This window comes from Topomyia yanbarensis, chromosome 3, assembly GCF_030247195.1.
Source record: "Topomyia yanbarensis strain Yona2022 chromosome 3, ASM3024719v1, whole genome shotgun sequence".
NCBI classification, from domain to species: Eukaryota; Metazoa; Arthropoda; class Insecta; order Diptera; family Culicidae; genus Topomyia; species Topomyia yanbarensis.
The window spans coordinates 86,752,146-86,775,808 of NC_080672.1; the positions used below are offsets into that span (position 1 = coordinate 86,752,146).

Consider the following 23,663-nt stretch of genomic DNA (forward strand, 5'->3'; position numbering starts at 1 on the left):
AAGAAAAATTGCTACTAATTTTTCTTGATTTTGATATACTTTTCTATATAAAAATCCAGTTGACAAATTTTCTGTTGCGATTAGAGCTATGTTCACCTGTTAAAACATGTTAAGATATATCTAAGGAACAACATGTGCTGATATGTGGGCATGTAGGGCCTATTAAATCAGAGTGTAAGTGATCTTACTATGGAAACATAGCAAAAACACGATTTTTGATTGCAGACACCTCTAAATCATGTCCAAATTGAGTCATTTTTGGCGCAACTTCTTAAATTCTCACGTAGAACAAAAATCTGAGCTGACCCATATATATTTCAATTTTTTTTTTTCAAAATGTGGAGAGGTCTAATGTACATGGCCAGATAGATAGTTTTTAACTGGGACGGGACGTGTGGATACGAAAAAACCTAATGTCAATTGCAGCCAGGGGGAGCTGTCAAATGCAGCCAAAGGGAACCGTCAAATGCAGTCAGGGGGAACTGTCAAATGTAGCCAGTCCATTTAAAATATGTGAGGAAGAAAGAGTGGCTATGCAAGACAAGAGATCAAATGAACAGAAAAAAAGAAAAAGAAAACATCTATCTACATGTTCTGTCCCAGGATTTTAATAGAGAACATGAAAATTCGATTTGTTTGCATTGGGCAGTAGGCCTTTTTCAAATGTTTGGCTAGAAATTCCTTACTTCTTCAATGAATCATGTACAAGAAAAGTAAAAATGTTAAATTTAACGGAACAATGTATGATGCCGACATCAAATAAAAAATTAAAGCTGAGCGACCTTGTTTGGAAAGTGTTAACATTTGGCAGCGAACCAAACCAAGTTTCTCATACTATGATCGAATCAACAAAAATTTCAAGACCATGTAAACAATCTCTCTGAACTGTCAAAAAGTGAGGTTAGACATCATCATGCAATGTTCTCCACCGTGAGGTTCACTTTTGTTTGTTTACATAACCAATGAACTTTGTACCGCGACTCACCACTTCATTTGCCGCGTTGCCAGGAACTCAAGAAAAAATATACAGAACAGTGTTGCCCAAACACACATTTTGAGTCCCACCATTCTTGCAAAGGTGAAAAACATACTCAACATTCTTGCATTTTTAAAATTTAAAAAAATCATTAAAAAATCACGATAGCTCTAAAAAGTCTCATTTCAACGGAAATATTCTTAAAAATGTGTAGTCTTCTGAATAAAAATAAGAAAAAAAGGGGGTAGGTCGGACGAGAAAGGTCTATTATCTAATGAATAGATCTTGAACATTTATTTTTTATTTTGAAACTATATGACCAGAAAAAACCTGTTTTAATCCACTTACAGGTGCAATTGAGCCTTTCATTTTAGCCACACTATGATTCCATGGCTTGTTGTTTTTAATATATACTAGGCAATGTCTTAAGTTGTTATTACATTGACCATCTACCGTAAGCGTGAAGTATTTGACGGTATAAACGAAATTAGTAGTTTCATATTCATATGCTATATTTCTGTTTGTGGAGAAAAATTGTGGTAAAAACCAGTTTTCCTCCATCAAAAAAAAAATTGTGTAAAAAACCATATTTACGCATTAAGCGAACGAAACCTGCAACTAAATTAGTTATCCAAAACGGAGACACTAATTGTGTTCCTGGCAATGGCCTTATGTCCTCCTAGAAGTAGTCACGGAGAATTTACTTTTCAAACAAATTTAGTTCGAGACTGAATATATTCAGTAAAGTTTTCGAGAGTGCTAGTACAAATAATTTTATTGAAGACATCAATGCTTCATGTGTGTAGGGTACCGTAATACATTTGTGTAAGAAATCCTTTAAAATAAGTTCTGATATTCCTGTATATATCTCTTCTGTTGTATATAAACAATAAAATTTACATGTTGTCGAAGTATGAGAGTAGTTTCTTAATCCTTGAATATAAAGTTATTTTGAAGAAAATTTGATTTAACCCTTTATAAGCCCAGAGTTTGGGGCTATTAATGAATGTTATATTAATAGAAATATGGTCCTTTAACAAAAACTATTTTGAAAATATACTACCTACCGTCCGTTAGAAAACGTCCGTCTTTGTAATGTTTGATGTATTTCCAACGAGATTGGTTCAAATATAAAGACAAATCGAGCTGAATCAGAAATTCAGAAAGAAATTAAGGTGGGTTACTGGTTATTACCTGATTAACAGTAAATTACCCCTTGATTCTGAGGATAAGTTGAAAAATGAGATCATAGATTACAGACGTTCATTTATTCATTTTATTTTTTCTTTGCAATTTTTACTACTCTTAAACCAAATTTTCGGACTAAAAATAGATGTTTTTACAAATTTGCATCACCAACTTAAAGGGTCTAGAGGTTTTTTTCAAAATCCAGCTAATTTTATTGTCCAAAATAAAATCGCTGCATTTTTTTCAAAAAACTCTTCACCAATCTAACACTTTTCACTGTAACTCAATGAAAAGTAATAAGAAGAGTTGCCAGTAGTTTTACAATAATTTACAGTCAAGTCAAATGTTAAGCTACAATACAAAACAACAAGCTTAACGTTTCTTCAGTAAATTTCAATGTAAAATGTAGCCAATTTTTAAGAATAATGTGCAGTAAACGTATAAACGTGCGACACATTGTAATGCAAAAAGTTAAGGTATTTTATTCGAAGTTTTTCTAAGAATCCCTCTAGATCTTCTTATGAATTATATATGTATTGATAAGGCATATATTATTAATCAAAAATATAATAAGTTTAGTTGCTACTACTCACTACTCTGCAAACTGTAGTCTTTTAAAGTTAGAGTAAAAAAATCCAAAAAACCGTCATAAATATTTAATGCGAAGAGATTCTGAGTTGGAATGTTTGACCAACAAAATGTATTTTTGAATCATCTACAACTTTGTAAAACATGGTAAAAATTCCAAAAGTCAAATAAAAAAGTTATAGCAAAGAAAACTATTTTTAAGGGGGTATGTTGACATGTACATCTGTTTCACTTTATAAATTTTTCTCTCTAAAAACATAAATATTTTGCATCTTTCGACAAAGTTTCTCGAAAAGAGTTTCACTACAAACTTTCCATAGACACCTTACCATTTCAACAATAAATGAAAAAGTTGATTTTATTATCTGAGTATATACCCCTCAAATTAAAATTTACCACAATCATATTAAAGTGATCAAAAAATAAAGAAACCTTTCCGAAGACATCAAAAGTGCTATAACTAATAGTTTCGTCGCAAATATCAATATCCGGCTTTTTTATTTCGTTCCACTGTGCGCCGGATTGATTCTTTCGCCACATTATGCTTGACTAAGGGTTTGCTCAGGAACGCAATTAGTGTCGCCGTTTTTGGAGCAAGCTTCCACAGTATGGGAGTTTTCGGAACAGGATTAACAAGTAGACGACATATATGACGTCATTTTTAAAACCAAGACGGCGGCTTCCGGTTTCGTGAAATTCTTTAAAATCCAATCAATATGTGAATTTTTGGAACGGGCTTGAAGAGTAGACACCAACTATCGATGTCTGAGACCATTTTGAAAACAAAAATGGCGACTTCCGGTTAGGATAAAGACCCAATCAATATGAGCTTTTTCGCAATGGTTTTCACTAGTAGGAGCTAGAGATCGATGTTTGGTGCCATTTTGAAATCCAAGATGGCGACTTGCGCTTTAGAGAAATTCACAATAACCCAGTCAATATGGGTATTATTGGAATGGACTTGACAAGTAGGTGTTAGTGATCGATGTTTGGTGCCATTTTGATATTCAATATGGCGACATCCGGATTAGTGAAATTCTCATTAACCCAATCAATGCACGAATAAATGCTCAAAATGAAAAAGCGAGTTTCATTCACAAATAGTTACAAAGAATTTTTTCGTAATTTTTCGGCGGGGGGGGGGACTTAGCATAGTTTGGTAAATTAATTGAATTTGACGCAGTTCATCTGGGTTCGAATCCCAACCCCGTAGGTTTAGCTTTTTTTAAAAAAAGATGGATCTAACCCAAAAAAGGCGTCAAAAGACCCTAATGTTAAAATTTCTAGAATTGAAACAAAAACAAATAGGAAACAGTAACAACTCAATGGATATTTAAAGCAAAAAGCTACATTTTCAGGATAACGGGATCGTAGAAAAATAAATCATCTGCCCGCGGGAAACACCAATTTCATAATTTAATAAAAAGTTCATTTGAAAATCATACTAATTCAGTCGTGTTCTATTCAATATTTTCGTCCGCTCTACTTATCGGTTACTAATTGCTGTCGTAAATCACACAACGTCGCTTTCGCTCTGAAGCAGTGTACAATATATGTTCGCCATGTACGCTTTCGTCGTCGTTTGATCAAGGGTTCCGTACTGTCTGTGGCTCGGCCACAGGAGTCAATGGTATTCTCAATTTTAATAATTCCTCCTGGTATCGATCCACGCAATACGATATATCATTTCTGAATGATGTTGCTCGTGCGGTGTTCTGGTCGATGTTTATAAAGTGATCAACTACTGCATTAGACATAGTAATGCCTTTTTTGACTTGTTCCGGATCTAGTTCGCCGGTTTGATCCTCTTCGATATCATGATTTACAGCACAGCAGCAAAGGTCCTCGTGTTCAAGCACGGTGTCTGCCATTAACTCCTCCACGTCTTTCACTATTAAGTATTCGAAGTCTTTTCCACCTACTGCATGAGCCAGGACTATGATTTGGTTATCATCAAACTAAGGCTCTGTGCCATATCGAACACATCTTGCCCACAGTGGCTTTCAACAAGCATTTAATGTTGAAGATTTCATTGCCGTCAACGCTATGCCGAAGTATCTAACACTTTCGAGCACTGAACTTCATTTTTTTTTCAAACGGTTATCACCGTCTAAGATGAATCGTTTTCCAACTGATCCATGATATATTTAAATGTTTGCTTAATGTATAATTTTTTGAATGTCGAAATTGTTACTTGATTTAGTGACTAGATCAGAGTTGTATTGGGTGGCAGGAAAATCATATGAGCCTGAGGGTGGTCTATAGTCACATGTTCTGGTGCCTCATCGATTATTAAAAGATCTTTATATTTGAGTTCTTTCTCCTCCAAATATCTCTACATCTCTGGCATAAAAAGTTCCTTAAACCATTCTTTGAATATCGTTGTAGTAGCCAATGCTTCCGGGTTACTTCTCCAGTTAACTGGTGCTTATTAAAATCAACTTTCGTCGATCTTGGTCTCATTGCTCGGTGAAAAATTAGATGATTTAATACTTTATCTCCAGAGGCGTTTGAACACAACAATAAAGTGAACCGATCCTTCGCAGCTTTGAGTCCGAATGGCATCTTCTTCCAAAACAGATCGGTTTCATCGGCGTTGAATACCTGGTCTGGCTGGTATACACTATCTTCAATAATTTTAAGGAGTTTTGGTGGATATTCCAATGCTGCAGTATAATCTGCCGGGCGCCCTCTCCTCTCCTTGATTGCATGGTATTCAGTTACTCGCTGTTTACACAAAACTCCTGGTTGCCAAAACTAGAAGACAAAATAACTTGGTAAACCGTGCAGCCAAATTCACTGTTTTTCTCTCTGCGTCTTAATATTTAAAACATCGTCTTTGGTTTTTCCCTGGTTTCAAATCTGACAGTCAAACAGTAAAATGACGTATGGTTTGCTAGGATAGGATTCGCCAGCTGACTTCTTTTTGCATCTCTTCTTATATTTTACCTAGGTTAGGATCCACCAGATTTTCACCTCTTCTTATATTTTGCTAATCCCTGCTGAAAATGACACACCCCTCCCGACTAATGTTGCCAAAATATTAGTTTTGTTTCGGTTGTGTCCAAAACTTCATTTATTTAGATCAAAATATTCTCTCCCGTTTCTGTAAAAATCAAAGTTGGCTAGCCGGGCCGCATATGGCACGTTTATGTAAATTAGAGGTTGATAAAACTTCCTTGGCTCCAATATCCAATAGGTGCTCTGAAATTTTATTAATCGCATCTTTTTGTATTGTGCCCTTATTCATCTTAGCTCCTGTATTCATCCCACCCATTTAAATACATTAGTTAGAGCAGTGTCTGCTATCTCTATTCAACACATTAGGTCAAATGGTAGGATGACTAAGGGTGGGCTGTACTCGAGTTTTTGTTCCACTCAAAAGCGAGTATTTTACATTTTTCAAACCAGATTTTTTATGTTACTGCTTCTTAGAAGCAGGGCTGTTGATACCTATTTTAGCGCAATCCAATCACTGTAAGCTGAGTTACAGTCAAAATAGTGTGACATCCTAACTAATGAGATGAAAAAGGGCTCGTTGAGCCTATCGTTAACTACATTTTTAAACAAATGGACTGGATCTGGCACAATTTCCAATCGGCGATCATTGCAAGATCATTGTGTACATTTTCCTTAGCAAAATGTACACCAAAGTCTTTCCATCAGAACTTCTGATTCTACAATCCAGAATATGAAGCGCAGAAACGCACTTTCAGCCCAATTGTTTCTGCGCGCATAATAATGGAACTGATAATATCTTTTAAAAAAAACTTCCTCATATTCAGTTTCCGTTGTTTACAGATGGATGTTATAAAAAGAAAGCGAAATCTCAAGAAAACAAAAAAACAGCACTGAAAACAATTCTATGTTTTATATGACAATATCTGATAACACTTCCAAGCGGTCCTTTAGTAGGGGGAACTGGGCAAATTCGGACCTAGTAAAGGCTTATGAGCTATAGAACTAGAACGCGTCAACCGATACACAAATAAATATTTTTTTCCTGAAAGCCTGATCACATTTTTTTCCTGAAAGCCATGCGCACATTTTTTTCTAAGGCAACTTTGTCCGATTTTATACTGTATTGTGTATAAACGGTTCTGCGCAAAAGTACATGAAAGGTCCGAATTACCCCAACCCTGTTCTAGTTCATACGTTTTATTCAGTTTCTTCATTTTTCCAGTCATTCCATATATTCATTTCACAATTTTAATTTGAAACAATTTAATTTATTCTTTTACTCATATAATTTTTTAATACACACTTAATTTTTTCTGCCGAATCTCAGCTTTTTCGCATCTTTTGCCGAAATCTCAACAGCTGAAATCTCAGCAAACAACTTTTTACTGAGATCTCAGTAAATGTGACGTTTGATAGCTGAGTCTCGGAAAATATTTCACCGAAAATCAGCAAACAATTCTCACTTTACTGAGACATCAGTTTTTAAATTTGCTGACTACACAGCTGTTGGGAAACTGCCAAGCCGAATTGAGTGTGTATCGTTTAGTTTTTCATTTGAGTAGTTTAATTAATTTTATTCTGTTTTTTTTCTTTTTACGCAGTTTACTTTTATTCGATTAGTTTATTTCATTCACTCATTCTGTTCATTTAAATTTGTTAATTTAATGTTGTTAATTTATACATATTTTCATTTTAGTTATTATATACGTTTCATTAATCTATTCATTGTATTCATTTTATTCATTGTGTTCATTTTATTTATTTGATCCAATCTGTTAGAATGAGATTATTTAATTTATTATATACATTTTATAACTTTCTTTAACATTGTCTAATCTTTTTGATTTAATTTTCATTAATCTTTCTACTCATATTATGAATTTGTTATTTTTTGTTATTTGTGATATATTAATTTTTAGTTCGATTTATTTTGTTGATTTATTTATAATTTAGTCAGTTTATTCGTGGTTTTGTTTCGTGAAGGACTTGAAACTGTATTCATCCCGTCTCTAGTTGGGGCATACTACGTAGGAGTTGTGCAATGAATGAAGAATCCAACTGTAATATGTTTAAGAAATGTTTAATCTCACTCAGGTCCGTGCGCACGGGCAGGGGGGGGGGGGGGGTTGAGGGTTCAAACCCCCCCATGAGCGTTTTACTTTTAAACATTTATTATCTTTCTATCCAGGAATAAAAATATACTGCAAACCGTTTGGACACATAAAATGTCATTTGAGTTCGGTCACTCTAGAAACAAATCAATGAAGAAACCAAGGACGAAACTTTGCAAGGGTTGCTAGAAAGGGATGTATGTCAAGTTGGACGGCTTCTCTGAAGGATCGGTTAACGTTTCGACAAGCTTCGATATTAGCAGAAGTAGTGAGTAGATAGCAGATGACGATCAGCGGGCTAGCAACGACAGTTATGGAGGAAAAACACGAAGTTGGAGAAAATCGGAATATCGTTGTCTAGAGAAATTTTACCGCCGCTGATTATTCCGTTAGAGTAGCAGCGAAATGGATCGCGAAAATGGGCATCGGTATAGGGTAAAATACTGCCGCCAAGAAGTTCTCAGCACCAGCTAGCAGATAAATAGGAACGACTAGCACCAAGAAGGATAAGAAACCCGGCGAAGGTGGTTGTAAACAGATGTAAATTCTTATGGTCGACACCCCCGGATCAGTTCATGTCTCAACAGGGTACGATATTTGCAGCTGACCTGAGCTGGTGAGATATATCGCGAAGGTTTGACAGCAAGTAAGGAAAAGTAGCTATGGATAAAAACATGATTAACACAAAACAAAATAAGCAAGAATACAATCCTTACTAAAGCAGTACTTAATGGTTGCCCCGGATGGATGAGGATTACGAGATACAAGAGGTTTAAGTTTAGTCGGTTGGCTTAACAACTACTACAAATCAATCCGAATCCACCACGAGCCAGCAGGCGACGCACAGTGGTCGAAAATGCCAAAAACGTCACTAGATGCCAAATCATTGAATATATTCATAGGGTATTTTTGGAGGAATTGATCGTAAGAATATTCCCCAAAATCTGGTAAAAATTAAATTGAGGCATGGCTTACTATGATTGAACTGGGAAAATTAACTTTTTATACTGACGAGGTAGAAAGTTGGTGTCTTCGACAAAGTTTTAGGACTGCTCATAATGAAGAAATTTTGTTGAACAACTTGAGCTTGTAGGACTTAATGTTATCGATTTATAAAGCGTTTTCTAAGGCAAACCCCTTAAATTTAGCTTTTTAATATAGCTTTTTTCCACATAATATTGTTGAAGACTGCAAGTAAAAATTAAATTATTGTTGAAGACTGCATGTACAAATATTGTTGAAAGCTGCATATAAAAATTTCACCTGAAATCGGCGGCGCGGCGCACACTTCTTGTAAAAATACTCATTCGTTTTAGAGTTATTGAAGAATTTCAACTGCATATAAGAGAGAAAGGTGCAAACCAAGATGGTGCTATGCTATATTTCACCCTATGGAGGAAAATTTGGTAAAAACCAAAATTTCTCGCTAGGGTGAAAATTTGTTGGTAAAAACCAGTCTTTGTACAGGAGGGCACAAATCCTTATTTCATACTGTGTTGCGTTTCGGCTTCGCCTCATCAGAAACCAACACTAACTTATTGTCGGAATAGATTAACGAGAAATTTTGGTTTTTACCAAAATTTTTGGTTGCTTTGAAAATTGTGCGAAAACTGGTAATTGAAATAGCGCAAAAATTTAACGAATCGTGGGATCCGTAACACCCACGAAGTCATCGCAATCATAGCAAAGGAGTGTATTTTAAACAGCACTGCGATGAGTGCGTAGTGAGAGTTAAACTCCGTACAAATTCCTATGGGAACACAAAAGCATACAAATAAGTTTGAATTCCCGCTACAATCTATAATTTTTGAACATTCACCTAGGTCGATGACTTTGTGCATACCCGACTGCCGTTGATGTTGAACGCAACAGCAATTGTTGGTGACCACCTGTTCGTACTAAGAGACTGAAGGACGTGTTTCGCTTGGCAAAAAATGACCAGAAATAACGCGATTTGCGAAGTGCTAAACGTAGCGAAAAAATGACGGGCCTTCAGCAAACTTTATTTTACATGTGGATTAGTTTATATACAAACAACTCACCTCGAACGAAATCACTCCCTTACTACCATATTTGTTGAACAGGTATTTGAGAAACTTATTTTCACTGGCGGATGCAGCCTGTTGAATACCATCAACCTCAGGGGCTATGGATGGTAAACTGCCAACCACTAGCAAGGCACCGAAAACGGCTAATCTCATACGTAGAGCACAGCCCATGGTGACAGCAGTGACAATAGTTCCTCTATTGTTTTTCAACTGATGGTGGCTCCTAGCATCAGTAGTTACACCTTTTAAATACCAATTTACTAGTCATAAATCACTGATACTTCGCTGGGACTGCTGTTTGCACTGACAATTTACACTTGCATCTTCTGCACACCGTGATAGGAATAAGATGTTTATTGCTTGAAGGTGTTTGACACAATAAAATATCACTTTCTAGTGATAGAACCATCTATTGCTTACAAATATCAAACAAAGGATTGTTTGTCACACTATCACTTTATTATTCTATCTTGTTTTGAATTGCTGGTATAGTCGCTTAAACAAACGACCGTTCAGTCGCTAATTAAAGTTATTTCCGGGTCAATCGAAGCGTAAAATTTATACTCAGCACAAGTACAAACAAAATAAACTAAAATAGAAAACACTTTTTCCAAAGCACCGGCGCTACAAGAATGAACACCACACGGCTTTAAATAGCCGTCTGCTTCTCTGTGACAGATCGCGTCCACTAATTTGCGCAGGTGTTGTCCACATCGCTTCCGAGCGTGGATCGCGCGCTCGTACGGTATTCCAAGTCCTACCACCTTGCCGTCTCGATCGTTACTGACTGCAGTTGGGTCCGAATGTACCGTTGATATCCAACCTGAGAAGTACTAAGTCGAAGTTTCTCCATTGTTGTGGGTTACCCGTGCAACATCGTCGTGTCCTCCCTTTGTGGACACTGAGATTATAGCGACCGAGCAGAGTTATTCAAATTAAGTGCCATATATTCCATACGCACACACACACATACTTTGGGATGAGGAACCGGTATCTCGGCTGGATCGGGTGAAATTAGCCGAGAGATTCGTGATCGTGTTAACCCTTTCGGTGCGACTTTAACATTGATACCAGTGCGGATAAGTGGGGTATAATGGGTTTGTACTATTTTATTGAAAAAAGAAATCAATTATTTAGTTTAGATTTTATTTGTTCATACTTTAAACAGTAGAATTCAGTTGTCTACCATTTATAAGTTTTACATCGCTTTTAAAGTAACAAAAAATTGCGAAAATAATTTCGCTCGTGTCCAATGTGTCATGATAGGGTTAATTTAGGTTCAGAGAGAATCAGAAAGAAGATTAGCCTGTCGTCAAGATATGATTTGCTTCTTCATATGTTGGATGAGCGATAAGAGGTTTTATGGAGATCATCTTATCATTTACAGATGGTACTTCCGAAGTACGGTTATTTCTAGCTGCAACAATTATTTACGCATCTGTCTGATAAGACTTCGAATATATGACAACCTGGCGTATCAGGAAGGCTGAATCTGACGATCGATCGTCACTAAACATAACAGTGAGTCAAACAGTTTCACAGAATTCTCACTGTTCGTTTCTTACCTGCTTTGTTATGAAAATAGTGTGAGGGTAAGTGTTGAAAGAAAATTAAAAGTCCTAGCGAAGATTGAAGAAAATAGCAGCAGAAAATAAAAATTTCAGTGACTCATGTTTTGAGTAACGTCTCATTAAGGCGTAAAAGCCAAGTGTCAAAGAACGCTTTGCTGTACACATTTGTTGGCAGATAATATAAGTAACCTTTACTCTACGAGCAACAGTACGGTCGGAATGATTCTTAAAAGCGAATTTTGACTATTGGTATTCCCGTCCTTCTCGCAACTTACTTGAGATATTTATAATACTTTTGACACTTAAAAATGAAAAACCGCCAGACTTGCAATTAGAAAAAACGAAAGCGGTCTGAAACGAAACACAGATAATTCAAAAAATGTCAAAGAAGTAAGTAACCAGTTCCTGCACTAACACAACCTATCGATTCGAGATCTCTTGGAAAAGGTGAATTCGGCAATCTGTTTTGTCAGCAAAATCTTCGGATCAATTTGAATTAATGGTTCCAAATGTGAACGAAGACGCGAAATATTCCCGCCAAACTCGTGCAAAGAAACATAACATACAAAAACCGGGCGGCATTGTGATGGACGATGACAATTCTATTATGGCTAACTAGGGTTAGATCGCAGATCAATATTACATCATCGTTTTAAATTTTCTGTTTCAGATCGTGTGATAATTTTTTTTTTAAATCCATTAAAAATAACTGGCCTGGCCAGCAATTTCTGGATGTCTAAAAAGATTGTTATCTTCATTACATTATAACGTGCAGTGAACGGCGCCGGCGGCTTAGTGGGTCTAAGTTCAATTCTATGTAATTTGACACCAATTTTAATCAGTATTGCATAGGATACTTAGGGTGGTCCAGTTTATATGCGGATTTACTGTATTGCCGCACTTCTCATCCAGTAACTCCGGAACCGGATGTTGTATCAGAAATAAATTCAATAGCAACCTATGTCTTCATTTGAGACTAAGTTTGAAATCATCGATACGGTTATCTTCGACTAACCGATGTGCGATTGTTGAATACAAACATACACACATACACACTCATAAGCACACACATTAGCCGAACTTAACGAATTGAGTTGAATAGTTGAATTTCAGTGTGATTGCATAACCTTTCTATATGAGAAAGGTAAAATGATTTGTATGGGAAATTCACGTGTGATCGGATTCTTTTACTTAACAGTTATGTGTCCAACAAAAAACACCTTTAACAGGCCAACGAGGGTACCCGGGTACCCACAAATTGAAATAGTCATAACAATGGCTTCCTTTAACCGATTTGGACACTTTTAGATGTTTTATATTCAGAAACTCGTCCACTTTTTGATTCTGTACAATAGAACCGGAATAATGGATCTGGTTTTTGGTAATCCGGATTTTCCGGAGTAATGTTCCAGTACTAGGATATGATTTGTAAATTTTAATAATGTCCTACCAATATGAGTATCAAAACTCTTCAAATTGTCTCGGAAGTCTGTTTTTTATTGTTACGGGACCCTATGGCAATTTGAAAAATGGAATTGGAATGGAATGGCCACTCACGGCCCCACGGGAACCTGCTCCGGAATGTCCGTTCCTGGGTCAAATCACCAAATGGTTCCAAAACCACGAGATACAGCCTACTGATGCAATCCCAAGAATTTTGATACCCATATTGCTAGTATTCCATTGAAGTTCGCAAATAGTACCCCAGCACTGGAACCTGCTTCCGGAAACCCGGATTCCCGGGAACCGAATCAAGTAACCCGATTAATTTTTACCAAGTCCAAAAGTGGTTGAGTTCCTGAATCCAAAACGGCGAAAAGTATCGAAATCGGTTGTATATTACCTTAGTTATGGGCATTTTAGTTTTGTGGGTACCCGTGTACCCACGTCGGCCTGTTACGAAGGAAAAAAAATCATGAGCCCCTCCTCACTCTCACCCTTACTATATCAACAATATTATTAACCCAAAAGCTTGACTTAGTGAAGTTCTAAGATGACACAAAGTTTCAATTTCCAGCTATGAATAAAACATAGGAATTTAATTAATTGAAACTTAAAAAGGTACCCGGGTACCGCGTCGGACACACAACGGTTAACACCGGAACCAATACTTCGTTCAAATGAAATTCGGTAGCAATCAATGTGAATACTATACCCTTCATTTAAGACTAAGATTGCGAAAATCGAATCAGCAAACAGATGTGAATCTAATTTCGGAACTTTGTCATTTACTCGAGTGTCTGGGATCCTCAACAGTTCTAAATTTGGTCAAAGAGACTTTGATTTGCGATTAGTGATCTGGGCCAACAATTTCAAATAATTTTGAACTCATTTCAAACCGCAATAAGTACAACAATAACAATAACCACAACTACAACCAAAATAGAAACAACAACAATAGCAACAAAAACAACAGTTACAAGTCCAATAATATCACCAACAACTTCAATAGAAACAGGCACAACATAAACAATAACGACCACAACGGAAACAGAAACAACAACATTAACAGCAGTAACAGCAGTAACAACAACAGCAACAACAACAACAACAATAATCACAGAATAAGCAACTACAATGCAGAAACAGCATCAACAACAACTACAACAGAAATAACAACAACCACAACGAAAACAGAAACAGCAGTTACAGCAACAACAATAACAGAAACAGCATTTGCAATAGAAACAACAATGGTCTTAACAACAATCACCATAACAATCAACATCATTGATCTTGCTCCTGTGAACGCTCGTGTTTTCGCCAATTTTAACGCACTTCTCAGAGGCAGACCAGGACAAGCATGACGCAGCTGGTAACAGTACAATAGTTTTAAACAATATTTTTACGAATAACGAATCACAACCAACTTCTTCGAAAGCCACTTCCTCATTTTCGATAATTCTAGGTACCGAAACAAGTTGGAATGAGGATGTAAAAGTGAAGAGGTTTTTGGTAGTGACTATAATGCTTTTAGAGATGATCATGATTTACGACTAACCCAAAGAATGTCAGGCGGAGGAGTTCTCATCGCAGTTTCATCTATATTTAATTCCGATCTTATTGTCTCACCAAAATTCAAAGAATTTGAACATGTATGGGTTAAAGAACATATCGCTGATGAAATCCACATTTATGTCTCAGTGTACTTTCCACCGGATCTAGCTTGCAAATCAACATACGAGATTTTCTTTCAAGCAGCTGAAGAAATAATCTCTAATTTTCCTCCAGAATTTAAAGTTCATATTTATGGTGAATCAGCGCAATTTGGATTTTATTCCTGACTCTGAAAATGAGAGCATTCTACTTCCTGTCGTTGGTGAAAACGAAACATTACCATATATGTTTGAAAAAATTGCATTGCTAGGACTCAATCAAATAAACCATATAAAAAATCAACACAATCGTTATTTAGATCTGCTATTAACAAACATTAATGAAGATTTCTGTGTTGATGAATCTCATTCTCCCTTATGGAAAAATGAAACGTTTCACACAGCAATAGAATTCTCTATTTTTGTGCACAAGAATCATAATTTCATTGATTGTGACCTCGAGGACGTCTTCGATTATAGAAAAGCAAATTATGAAAATATTAAATATAAATTAAGCAGTGCTAAATGGCAATCCCTTTTAAAGAATCAAGTGAACGTTGAATGTGCAGTGGAGATCTTTTATAATATTTTATGGCAAATAATACAGGAGGAAGTTCCACTCACGAAAAAACGACGAAATCATGCATCCAAAAATCCAGTTTGGTTCAACAAGGAAATTATTAATTTGAAAAATCGGAAGCAAAAAGTTCACAAAATTTACAGAAAACACAATAATCAGGATAATTTGGAAAAATATCTTAACATTCGTGACCAACTAACTTTGGGTATTTCTTCGGCACTAACTGTATATAATGCAAAAACTGAAAATGAGATCAAGTCATGCCCAAAAAACTTTTTTAATTACATTAAAACTAAGTTGAATTTTATTTATTTATTTATTTTATTTATTCACTTAACATTTGCCATTGAGCTTAAAGCTCTTAGTGGCTGACTAGTTTTAATTTGCAAACAATACTTTTTATCGTTGTAAGTTAGGAGATTTCATCTAAATAATTTATAAAAATATTAATTATGACATAAAAATGACAATATTATCCAAATTATTAATTAAAATTTGAATTAAAATTATTATAGAGACAAAGTTAAAAGCGCTAATTTAAGCCTAAGAAAAAACGTTTATTTGTTCAGAGAGCTTTTGCTGATTCAGTCGATGTTTGAATTTAGTTACAGGAAGTTCCTTTAATTCATCTTGAAGATTGTTGTAGAGTGCAGTTGCTTTGTAGAGGACTGCGTTCTGCCCATATCTCCGAGTATTGCTTCTCCAAGTAACTAGGCGATCTCTTCCGCGTGTGTAGTGCTGATGCTGCTCGAAGACTCTGGATAGTGCTGTGTTTGTGTGGATACTGTTGTGCAACATTTTGTGTATGTGCAAACATGCCACAGTACTATACACATGTTCAACTAGTAGTAAATGGTGTTTATTGTGAATGTGTTCCGTAGGTGTTCTCTGATTATATTCGAACAAATTTTTAATTGCCTTATTCTGCAGCACTTGGATTGGTGCAACTTCCCATCAAAAATGTCTTTAGATGGGAAAGAGGGTGAAATTTCAAAAGATATTTGTAATCTCTTCGCAACATTTTTTCAAGAAACTTATTCTAACTATTCAGACAATGATCGTGAGTTTGAATATTTTTCTTATTTTCCTGATTATTCAAGGGATGTTGGTGTCAGTCACATTAATATTCAAGATATCTTGTCTGGTCTCAATGGTCTAGATGCCACTAAAGGCTCAGGACCTGATGGAATTCCACCTGCTTTCATAAAGAATTTAGCAACTGAGCTTACGTCACCTTTATTCTGGCTGTTCAATAAATCACTAGAATCTGGTATTTTCCCAAAAGATTGGAAAAAATCTTTTTTAATACCTATTTATAAATCGGGTAAAAAATCTGATATTCGCAATTATCGTGGAATTGCCATTCTGTCTTGCTTTCCCAAACTTTTCGAATCCATCATAAATAAAACCATTTTCAACCAAGTCAAACATAAAATAACAAATTCACAACATGGGTTTTTTAAAGGCCGTTCAACTAGTACAAACCTTTTAGAATTTGTTGATTACTCGTTAAATGTCATGGATAAAGGAAATCATATAGAAGCTCTTTACACTGACTTCAGCAAAGCTTTTGATAAGCTGGACATTCCCATGTTAATATTCAAACTTGAAAAATTCGGAATCGAGATTTTTTTTATTCATTTCGTTTATTTGATAGGCACAAATGCGTTAGCTTGGCGGTGCCAAATGCTTTTGTTTTTACATTTTGGATATCTTAAAACTAGGAGGTTACAATGTTGAAATATTTTTTTTACAAAGGAAAAGAAAGTTTACAGCTATCTTAAGACTAGAAATAAGATTCAATATACAAGAGAGGGCCAAAAAATTTTTTTATGAAAAAATTTAAAACAAGGGATTCACTTTGATATACACGAGGGGAAGTAATAGTATTTTACGAAATATTTTACGGTTATCTTAAAACTAACAATATAGTTAGTACACAAAAGGGGGAACAAATATGAGAATCGAGATGAGACTCCTCAATTGGATTAAGTCGTATTTAACAGATCGTCAGCAAATAGTAAAATTCTATGAGATGAAATCTGATATAATTAAAGTTACTTCGGGGGTTCCTCAAGGTTTACACTTAGGACCTCTTCTTTTTATTTTATATGTCAACGACATCTCTCTTATTTTAAAAAACATCAAAATTCTCATATATGCGGATGATATGAAGCTATTTTTAGAAATTAGAAATAATAATGACTATAATGTTTTTCACAATGAAACACAAATCTTTTATACATGGTGTCGTAAATGTTAACTGGAATTAAATGTTAAAAAATGTAATCTCATGACTTTTAGCAGAAAACAAATCACGGCTTCCGTGTCAATTACATTAGGTAATCAAACCGTTCAGAAATGCGATAAAATAAGAGATTTAGGAGTTATCTTAGATAAAAAATTAAAATTATTGGAACATTACAACACAATTGTTCATAGAGCTAGTAATATGCTTAATTTTATAAAACGATTCGGATATCACTTACAAGATCCTTACACAATTAAAACTCTTTACGTAGCGTATGTTCGGTCTATTTTAGAATATTGTAGTATTGTTTGGTCACCATTCATAAAAAAAAACACGAAGTGAGGATTGAGTCAATCCAAAAACAGTTTCTATTATATGCACTACGCAAGTTAAGATGGACAGTATTCCCTCTTCCATCTTATGAAGCACGTTGTATGTTGATGGATATTCAAACATTGAAAGAACGTCGGGATTATGCTATGATCTCGTTTCTAAACGATATCGTCATGCAGCGTATTGACTCATCTTACATATTGTCAAAATTAAATTTATATGCTCCTACTCGTCAATTACGCAATAGAAATTTGTTCGCGATAGGTCATCACCGTACAGACTATGCTAAATTCGGACCACTAAACCAGATGATAACTGAGTATAACGAGCATTGTGAAAGTATTGACCTTACTATGCCCCGAACAAGTTTAAAACAGTTTTTCAACTCTTTACGGCATCATAGTACATAGAAATAGTTTACAGGATAGTATATAAGCAATTAATATTTGTATAATGTAGTCTACACTTGATGGACAAAAAAAAAATTAGTCATTCATTTCTTCATTTAGTCATCATTTAGATATAATGACTATACCGGTTTGTATGGGAATTTCACATGTGACCGCATACTTCAACCCGTAGCACGAGAGCTAGTACTCCGATTCCAATAAAGTTTTAGCTTTCATTTCAGACTAAATTTGAAAATATAGAGTAAGACATTTTTAAAAAGCAGATGTGAATTTATTTCAGGAACTAAGCCGCTTTCCCGATGCTTCCGCTTCCGCCGAAGGTGTCCAAAGTGTTCAATGTGGGTTTGATTGGGAGCCAGTGAGATGAAACTATAAATTCAAGCAATTTAGAAGACATTTTATAGAATTGTGCATCTTTTCGATAACATGCTGATACCAATTTATATGGGAATTTCATTCGTGATCGCACTCTTCAACCCGCAGCTTCGGAACCGGAAGTCGGAATTAAATAAAATTGTACGTTGTACCTTTCATTTGAGGCTAAGTTTGATAAAATCGGTTCAGCCATCTCCGAGTAACCGATGTGCATTTTTTGGTTACATACATACATAGTATGTCATACATATATACACACACACGCACATACGCACACACATAGACATTTGCCGAACTCGACGAACTGAGTCGAATGGTATAAGAGACTCAGCCCTCCGGGCCTCGGTTGAAAATCGACATTTTCAGAGTGATTGCATAGCTTTTCTATAGGAGAAAGGCAAAAATTGTTTAAGAAAAGTAATTTTTTAAACAAAATTATCCTAGAAAGAATTGCAGAAAAGTAATTGTTTGCCGAAAACTGCGCTGAACAAAAATATAGGGGACTTGTGGGTAAAATGAACAGGGGGGGGTAAAATGAACAGGTAGCCAAATCAAGTCAATGTTAGTTAAATTTAGAACAAACTTCACAGAAACGTGACCTGCCAAGTATTCAAAGGATATTGAAATATTTTCTTTTGATAAAAAGCTGTCGAATGTGAAATAAATATGATGAAAACCAAATCCACTTATTAGTTAGAAAATAATGACTTTGCTTAACGTGTTCATTTTACAGTTCCCCTATTATTGTAAAAACCGACTTAATCCACCTAGCAGTGAGATGAGACATTTCTTACACATATTACAGTTGGATCATTCATGAGTTGGCAGAACTCAGAACTCATGTGAAGCATATCCCCAACTAGAGCTGGAATGAACATACTTTCTAATCTCGCACAACTAAATTATAGAAAATCAATAAAACGAATATTAATTAAAAATAATTAAAATATTAACGAAACGAAAAAAAAATGAAAAAGGCGTATCAAATTCATAGAATTAGTAGAATGATAATATATATATGGAAAACCCGGGGTTAAGGGGGGCGTCTGTGTAATGGGCAATAAAAATCGACATCTTTTTTATTCGTTTAACCTGAACCTCAAGAATAGTCACCCGAAATCTCGGTGGCCACGCTGTATCTCTTATGTTTTAAACAGCCATGCATTCTTTGCGCGTATATGCTGTAACATACGCAAATTTCAATCTATCGACAGCTTTAGCGTTTATCTTGAAACCGCGTTTTTTAAATTGACGAACACGATAACTCAAAAATTTACCAACGAATTGACTTGATTTTTTATGATGATGTGCAATATGTGTAGCCTATATATTTTTTTATTTCGATTATAGAGGTTTTAACCTTAAGGTCATTCGCCTCTTCGGGTTAGAAAAATCTCTTATGAAAAATTTCCAACCCTATGTGCGGGGGTCGGGACTCGAACCCAGGTGCGCTGCTTACAAGGCAATCGATTTACCAATAGGCTACGCCCACCCCAGCCTATCAATTAATTTTGAAGAAAGATGAGTAAATTGTGCAGTAAAACATGGGATTTTTCGGTTTGTATGGAACCATTTTCCGAAACTAGAACTTTTTTCTATTTTTTGTGGTTCATCGACTATCTACAAGTCCAAGCTTCACAAATCTTATTGAATTTGACGTATCAGACAATTTTATCGAGAGTTATCGTGCTCGCTGCGGTGCTCCTGGGTGTGGAAATTGTTGGGAGTCTAGTCTTGGAACGCTCGTATGTGTGGCTCTGCGTGACTGAGAATATTATTTTTGTGCACTATAAATGTATAAATAAATCTTAACAATACACAAAAGATCCATTTCTGCTTGGCTTGAAAATCGTAAAACAAGAAAAACTTTTTGTTTGGGCACTTCACACCAGACGACCCCCTAGTTAAGAGTTAATAGGGGTAATTCGGACTCCCTCGATTTCTTAGAAAATCGTAAGACTTTCTGACTATCGTACATATTTGTGGAACCGCTATTCTAAAACATTGATTTTGACAGCTGAAGCTAATTCTTTGGGTTGTTTAGAGAGGAGATACAACATCTTTCATTTATTTACCATCCTCAAAACAAAAATCATTATAATGGCAAAATCGCGATTAAGGTAATAAAAAAAATGAAAAAATGACAGATGAGTATTTTAAAAAGCTTGAAATTCCTATTTTATGGAATGATTTTTGTTTGGATGAAAACACAGATATTTTTAAGACGCTCTCCACTTTTGTGCGAAACCCCCTATTCTAACCACGCCACAGCAAAGAAAATACATAATACACCAATCAACAGCTCTGACTACCCAGATTAATTTTTTTGAACATTTTTTTTGTTTCGTAAGGAATTTTTCCAATAAAGATTTCATAGGTAAACCTAATTCCATTGTAAAAAAAATAAAAATGACAGTTTGAGCTACCCCGTAGGGAGGTCCGAATAACCCCTACATTGTACAGAGATGAAAAAAAGTTTGGAGTTTTTCAAATCGTCGCCTAGCGTCTCTCTTGGAGAGGTGCAAATGATTTTTATGGCATCAAAATGTAGTTGAGCTTTCAAATATTAATTCCTATAAATTATCCTGAACTCTGACGAAATTTTGCGTAATAACAACGAACTTTTGGAAACGGATGTCTGTTAGAATTAACGATTTTTACTGTACCGATTTTGTGGGTTAATTTCGGTAAATTCAAGACTAAGCGAAAAGAGTTTCTCTTGGTCTTGAATTCGATACAGTAGAGCCTTGCGGAAATTAAAACATGCTTATGTTCAGCAGAACAATTAATTTGTTTAGTTATAAATATATAGGTTACATGATGAATAAACAAAATAATTATTTTTGAAATCGAAATATTACATTTATGTTTCGATTTAACGTAACCGTTTAACGTTAATGTACATATTTGAATGTAAAATTATTGAAATGAATGAAAGGAATAAAATAAATAAAAATAATTAAATGAATAGCATTAATGTAATTGCAAATACTGATGAAAATCACAAAAGTAATAAAATTGATAACGTAATAAAATTATTAAAATTGAGATAATAATAAAATTAAAGACATGATTAAAATGAATAATAAAAAAAATGAATCAAATGAATAAATTGAATGAAATAAAAGATAAACGAAATGAATAGAATTAAAAATATTATTGAAATAACGAAATAAACAAAATCAGGAAGTGTAAAAATAATAAATGTAATAAAATGAATTAACTGAATTAAATAAGTAAAATCAATGAAATTAAGAAAATGAATAAAATAATTAAAATGACTAAAATAACTAAAATGCATGAAACGAACGAAATGAATAAAATGAATAAGATTTACGAAATGATTGCAATAAATGAATTGAATAAAATAAAATAATAAATTAAATAAATTAAACAATCTGAATATAATTATTAAAAATCGATAAAATGAATAGAATTGATAAATGAAAAAAATGAATAGGGGACAAAATTAAGAAAAAATAGACAGAATAAAAGGAAGTAAATGAATAAAATAAAAAAATAAACTATGTTCAAAATGTAATATAATGAATATACAAGTAATATAATATAAGTAATATAATGTAAATTAATTTGGGTCAAATTAATAATTTGAATGAATTGAATGAATTAAATAAATGAACGAACATTTTTCATATCAAATTAAAATAAAGAAACTGAATAAAATCCATGAAGTAGAAAAATGAATAAAAAGCATAAAACTAAAATACGCATTACAATAAGAAAAATGCATGAAATGAATAAACTGATCAAAATGAACCCAAATAATGAAACGAATAAAATTGATGAAATGGATAAAATGAACTCAAATGAACCAATTGAATAAAAAGAATACAGAATAAAATAATTTAATAGTATGAAATGATCATATATTAAAAATCAGTCGAATTAGAGAACCATTGTTTTCGAAAGTTCCGAAATGTTTGATAAAAACTTATTATTTGAAAAAAATCACTTTCTAGTGTTTCCATTCTTTTTGGTTTTCACCTTTTCATCTTTGTTCTTCTTTTCTTGAAGGCGTCGTTTATGATTATCTGGTATTTCTACTTTATTGGTTGACCTTAATTAGTTACAAGGATACTGGATCATTTAACTTGTTTAAGAATTTTGAGATGGTCACAAATTTTTGCTTGAAATGGTCAATGCACTGTGAGAAGGTTTAATAAAAACAGGTGACTAACAATATTCTTTCTCATATTATTGCACAAAAAGTTCGTTTGAAGTGATTATATTGAGCGACACTCATTAAGAAACTATTAAACATTACAGAGTTAAAAAAAACTTATGATCGCCATTGAAAAAGTCCCTGGACATATAAACTGCTTTTGAAGTCTGTAAATAATTGTAATACAAGTTTTAATTTTTTGAAAATGCATGTTTTAGTTACATTAATCATGGACAATTATGTGTGATAAATGTAAAATGACCTGAGAATGGTGGAATTCTCGACAAACATATAATTAGGGCTCGTAAGCCAACTGTCGAAATTCACTTTACGGGGAAATTCCAGACGAACCGTTAATCATCCTGCACAGCCGTTGATAACAAACAAAAAGATATTTTTCACTTTCGTTGACTGCTATGCACCTTGCTTGGGTAAAAATAGTTTCTCCAGAATTTCTTCTCAAAGTGAATTTTGACAATCGATTGCCCCAATTATCGCAATACCATTTGAGCCAATGCGTTTAATAAAGATTGCAGATGCTACTCTAACTAACGACTTCTTGTGAATAGGGTGATAATAGAAACAAGCCGAAATTGGAATCATTACCCCAGGAAGTATCATGTGCATTTTAAGTTTTGCCTATAAGTCGTGGATTCAAAAAGACAGTTGCCCTCGATGATGCCACGTGTATAATATGAATATAAATTATATTAAAGAGCTTTTACCTAACTACTAGGAGGATTATATGTCTGTCTACTGATATACTATCAAACATCAAACTCACGGTTGATCGCAATGCCTAATGCAAGGGCCAAGCACAATAATAACGGAAAAAGTTAGCCTTTTATCACGGATAGAAAACGAAATACACTCAGGTTTTTTTTTACGCGGGGGATACGAGCCGCGTAAATGAAAACCGCGTAAATGAAAACCGCGTAAATTTCAAAATCCGCGTAAATGAAAACCGCGTAAATTTCAAAATCCGCGTAAATG

General features: G+C 34.5%; 1 protein-coding gene across 1 annotated transcript in view; it reads right to left on the bottom strand.

The window, feature by feature from the left end:
• The window catches only part of LOC131689738 (zinc transporter foi), a 35,518-nt gene extending 24,775 nt beyond the window's left edge, over positions 1 to 10,743 (bottom strand). The window contains exon 1 of the mRNA XM_058975032.1: positions 9,867 to 10,743. Coding sequence (XP_058831015.1) covers positions 9,867 to 10,043 — 177 coding nt within the window. The 5' untranslated portion in view covers positions 10,044 to 10,743. The remainder of the gene's footprint in view (positions 1 to 9,866) is intronic.
• Between the last annotated feature and the right edge of the window lie 12,920 nt (positions 10,744 to 23,663).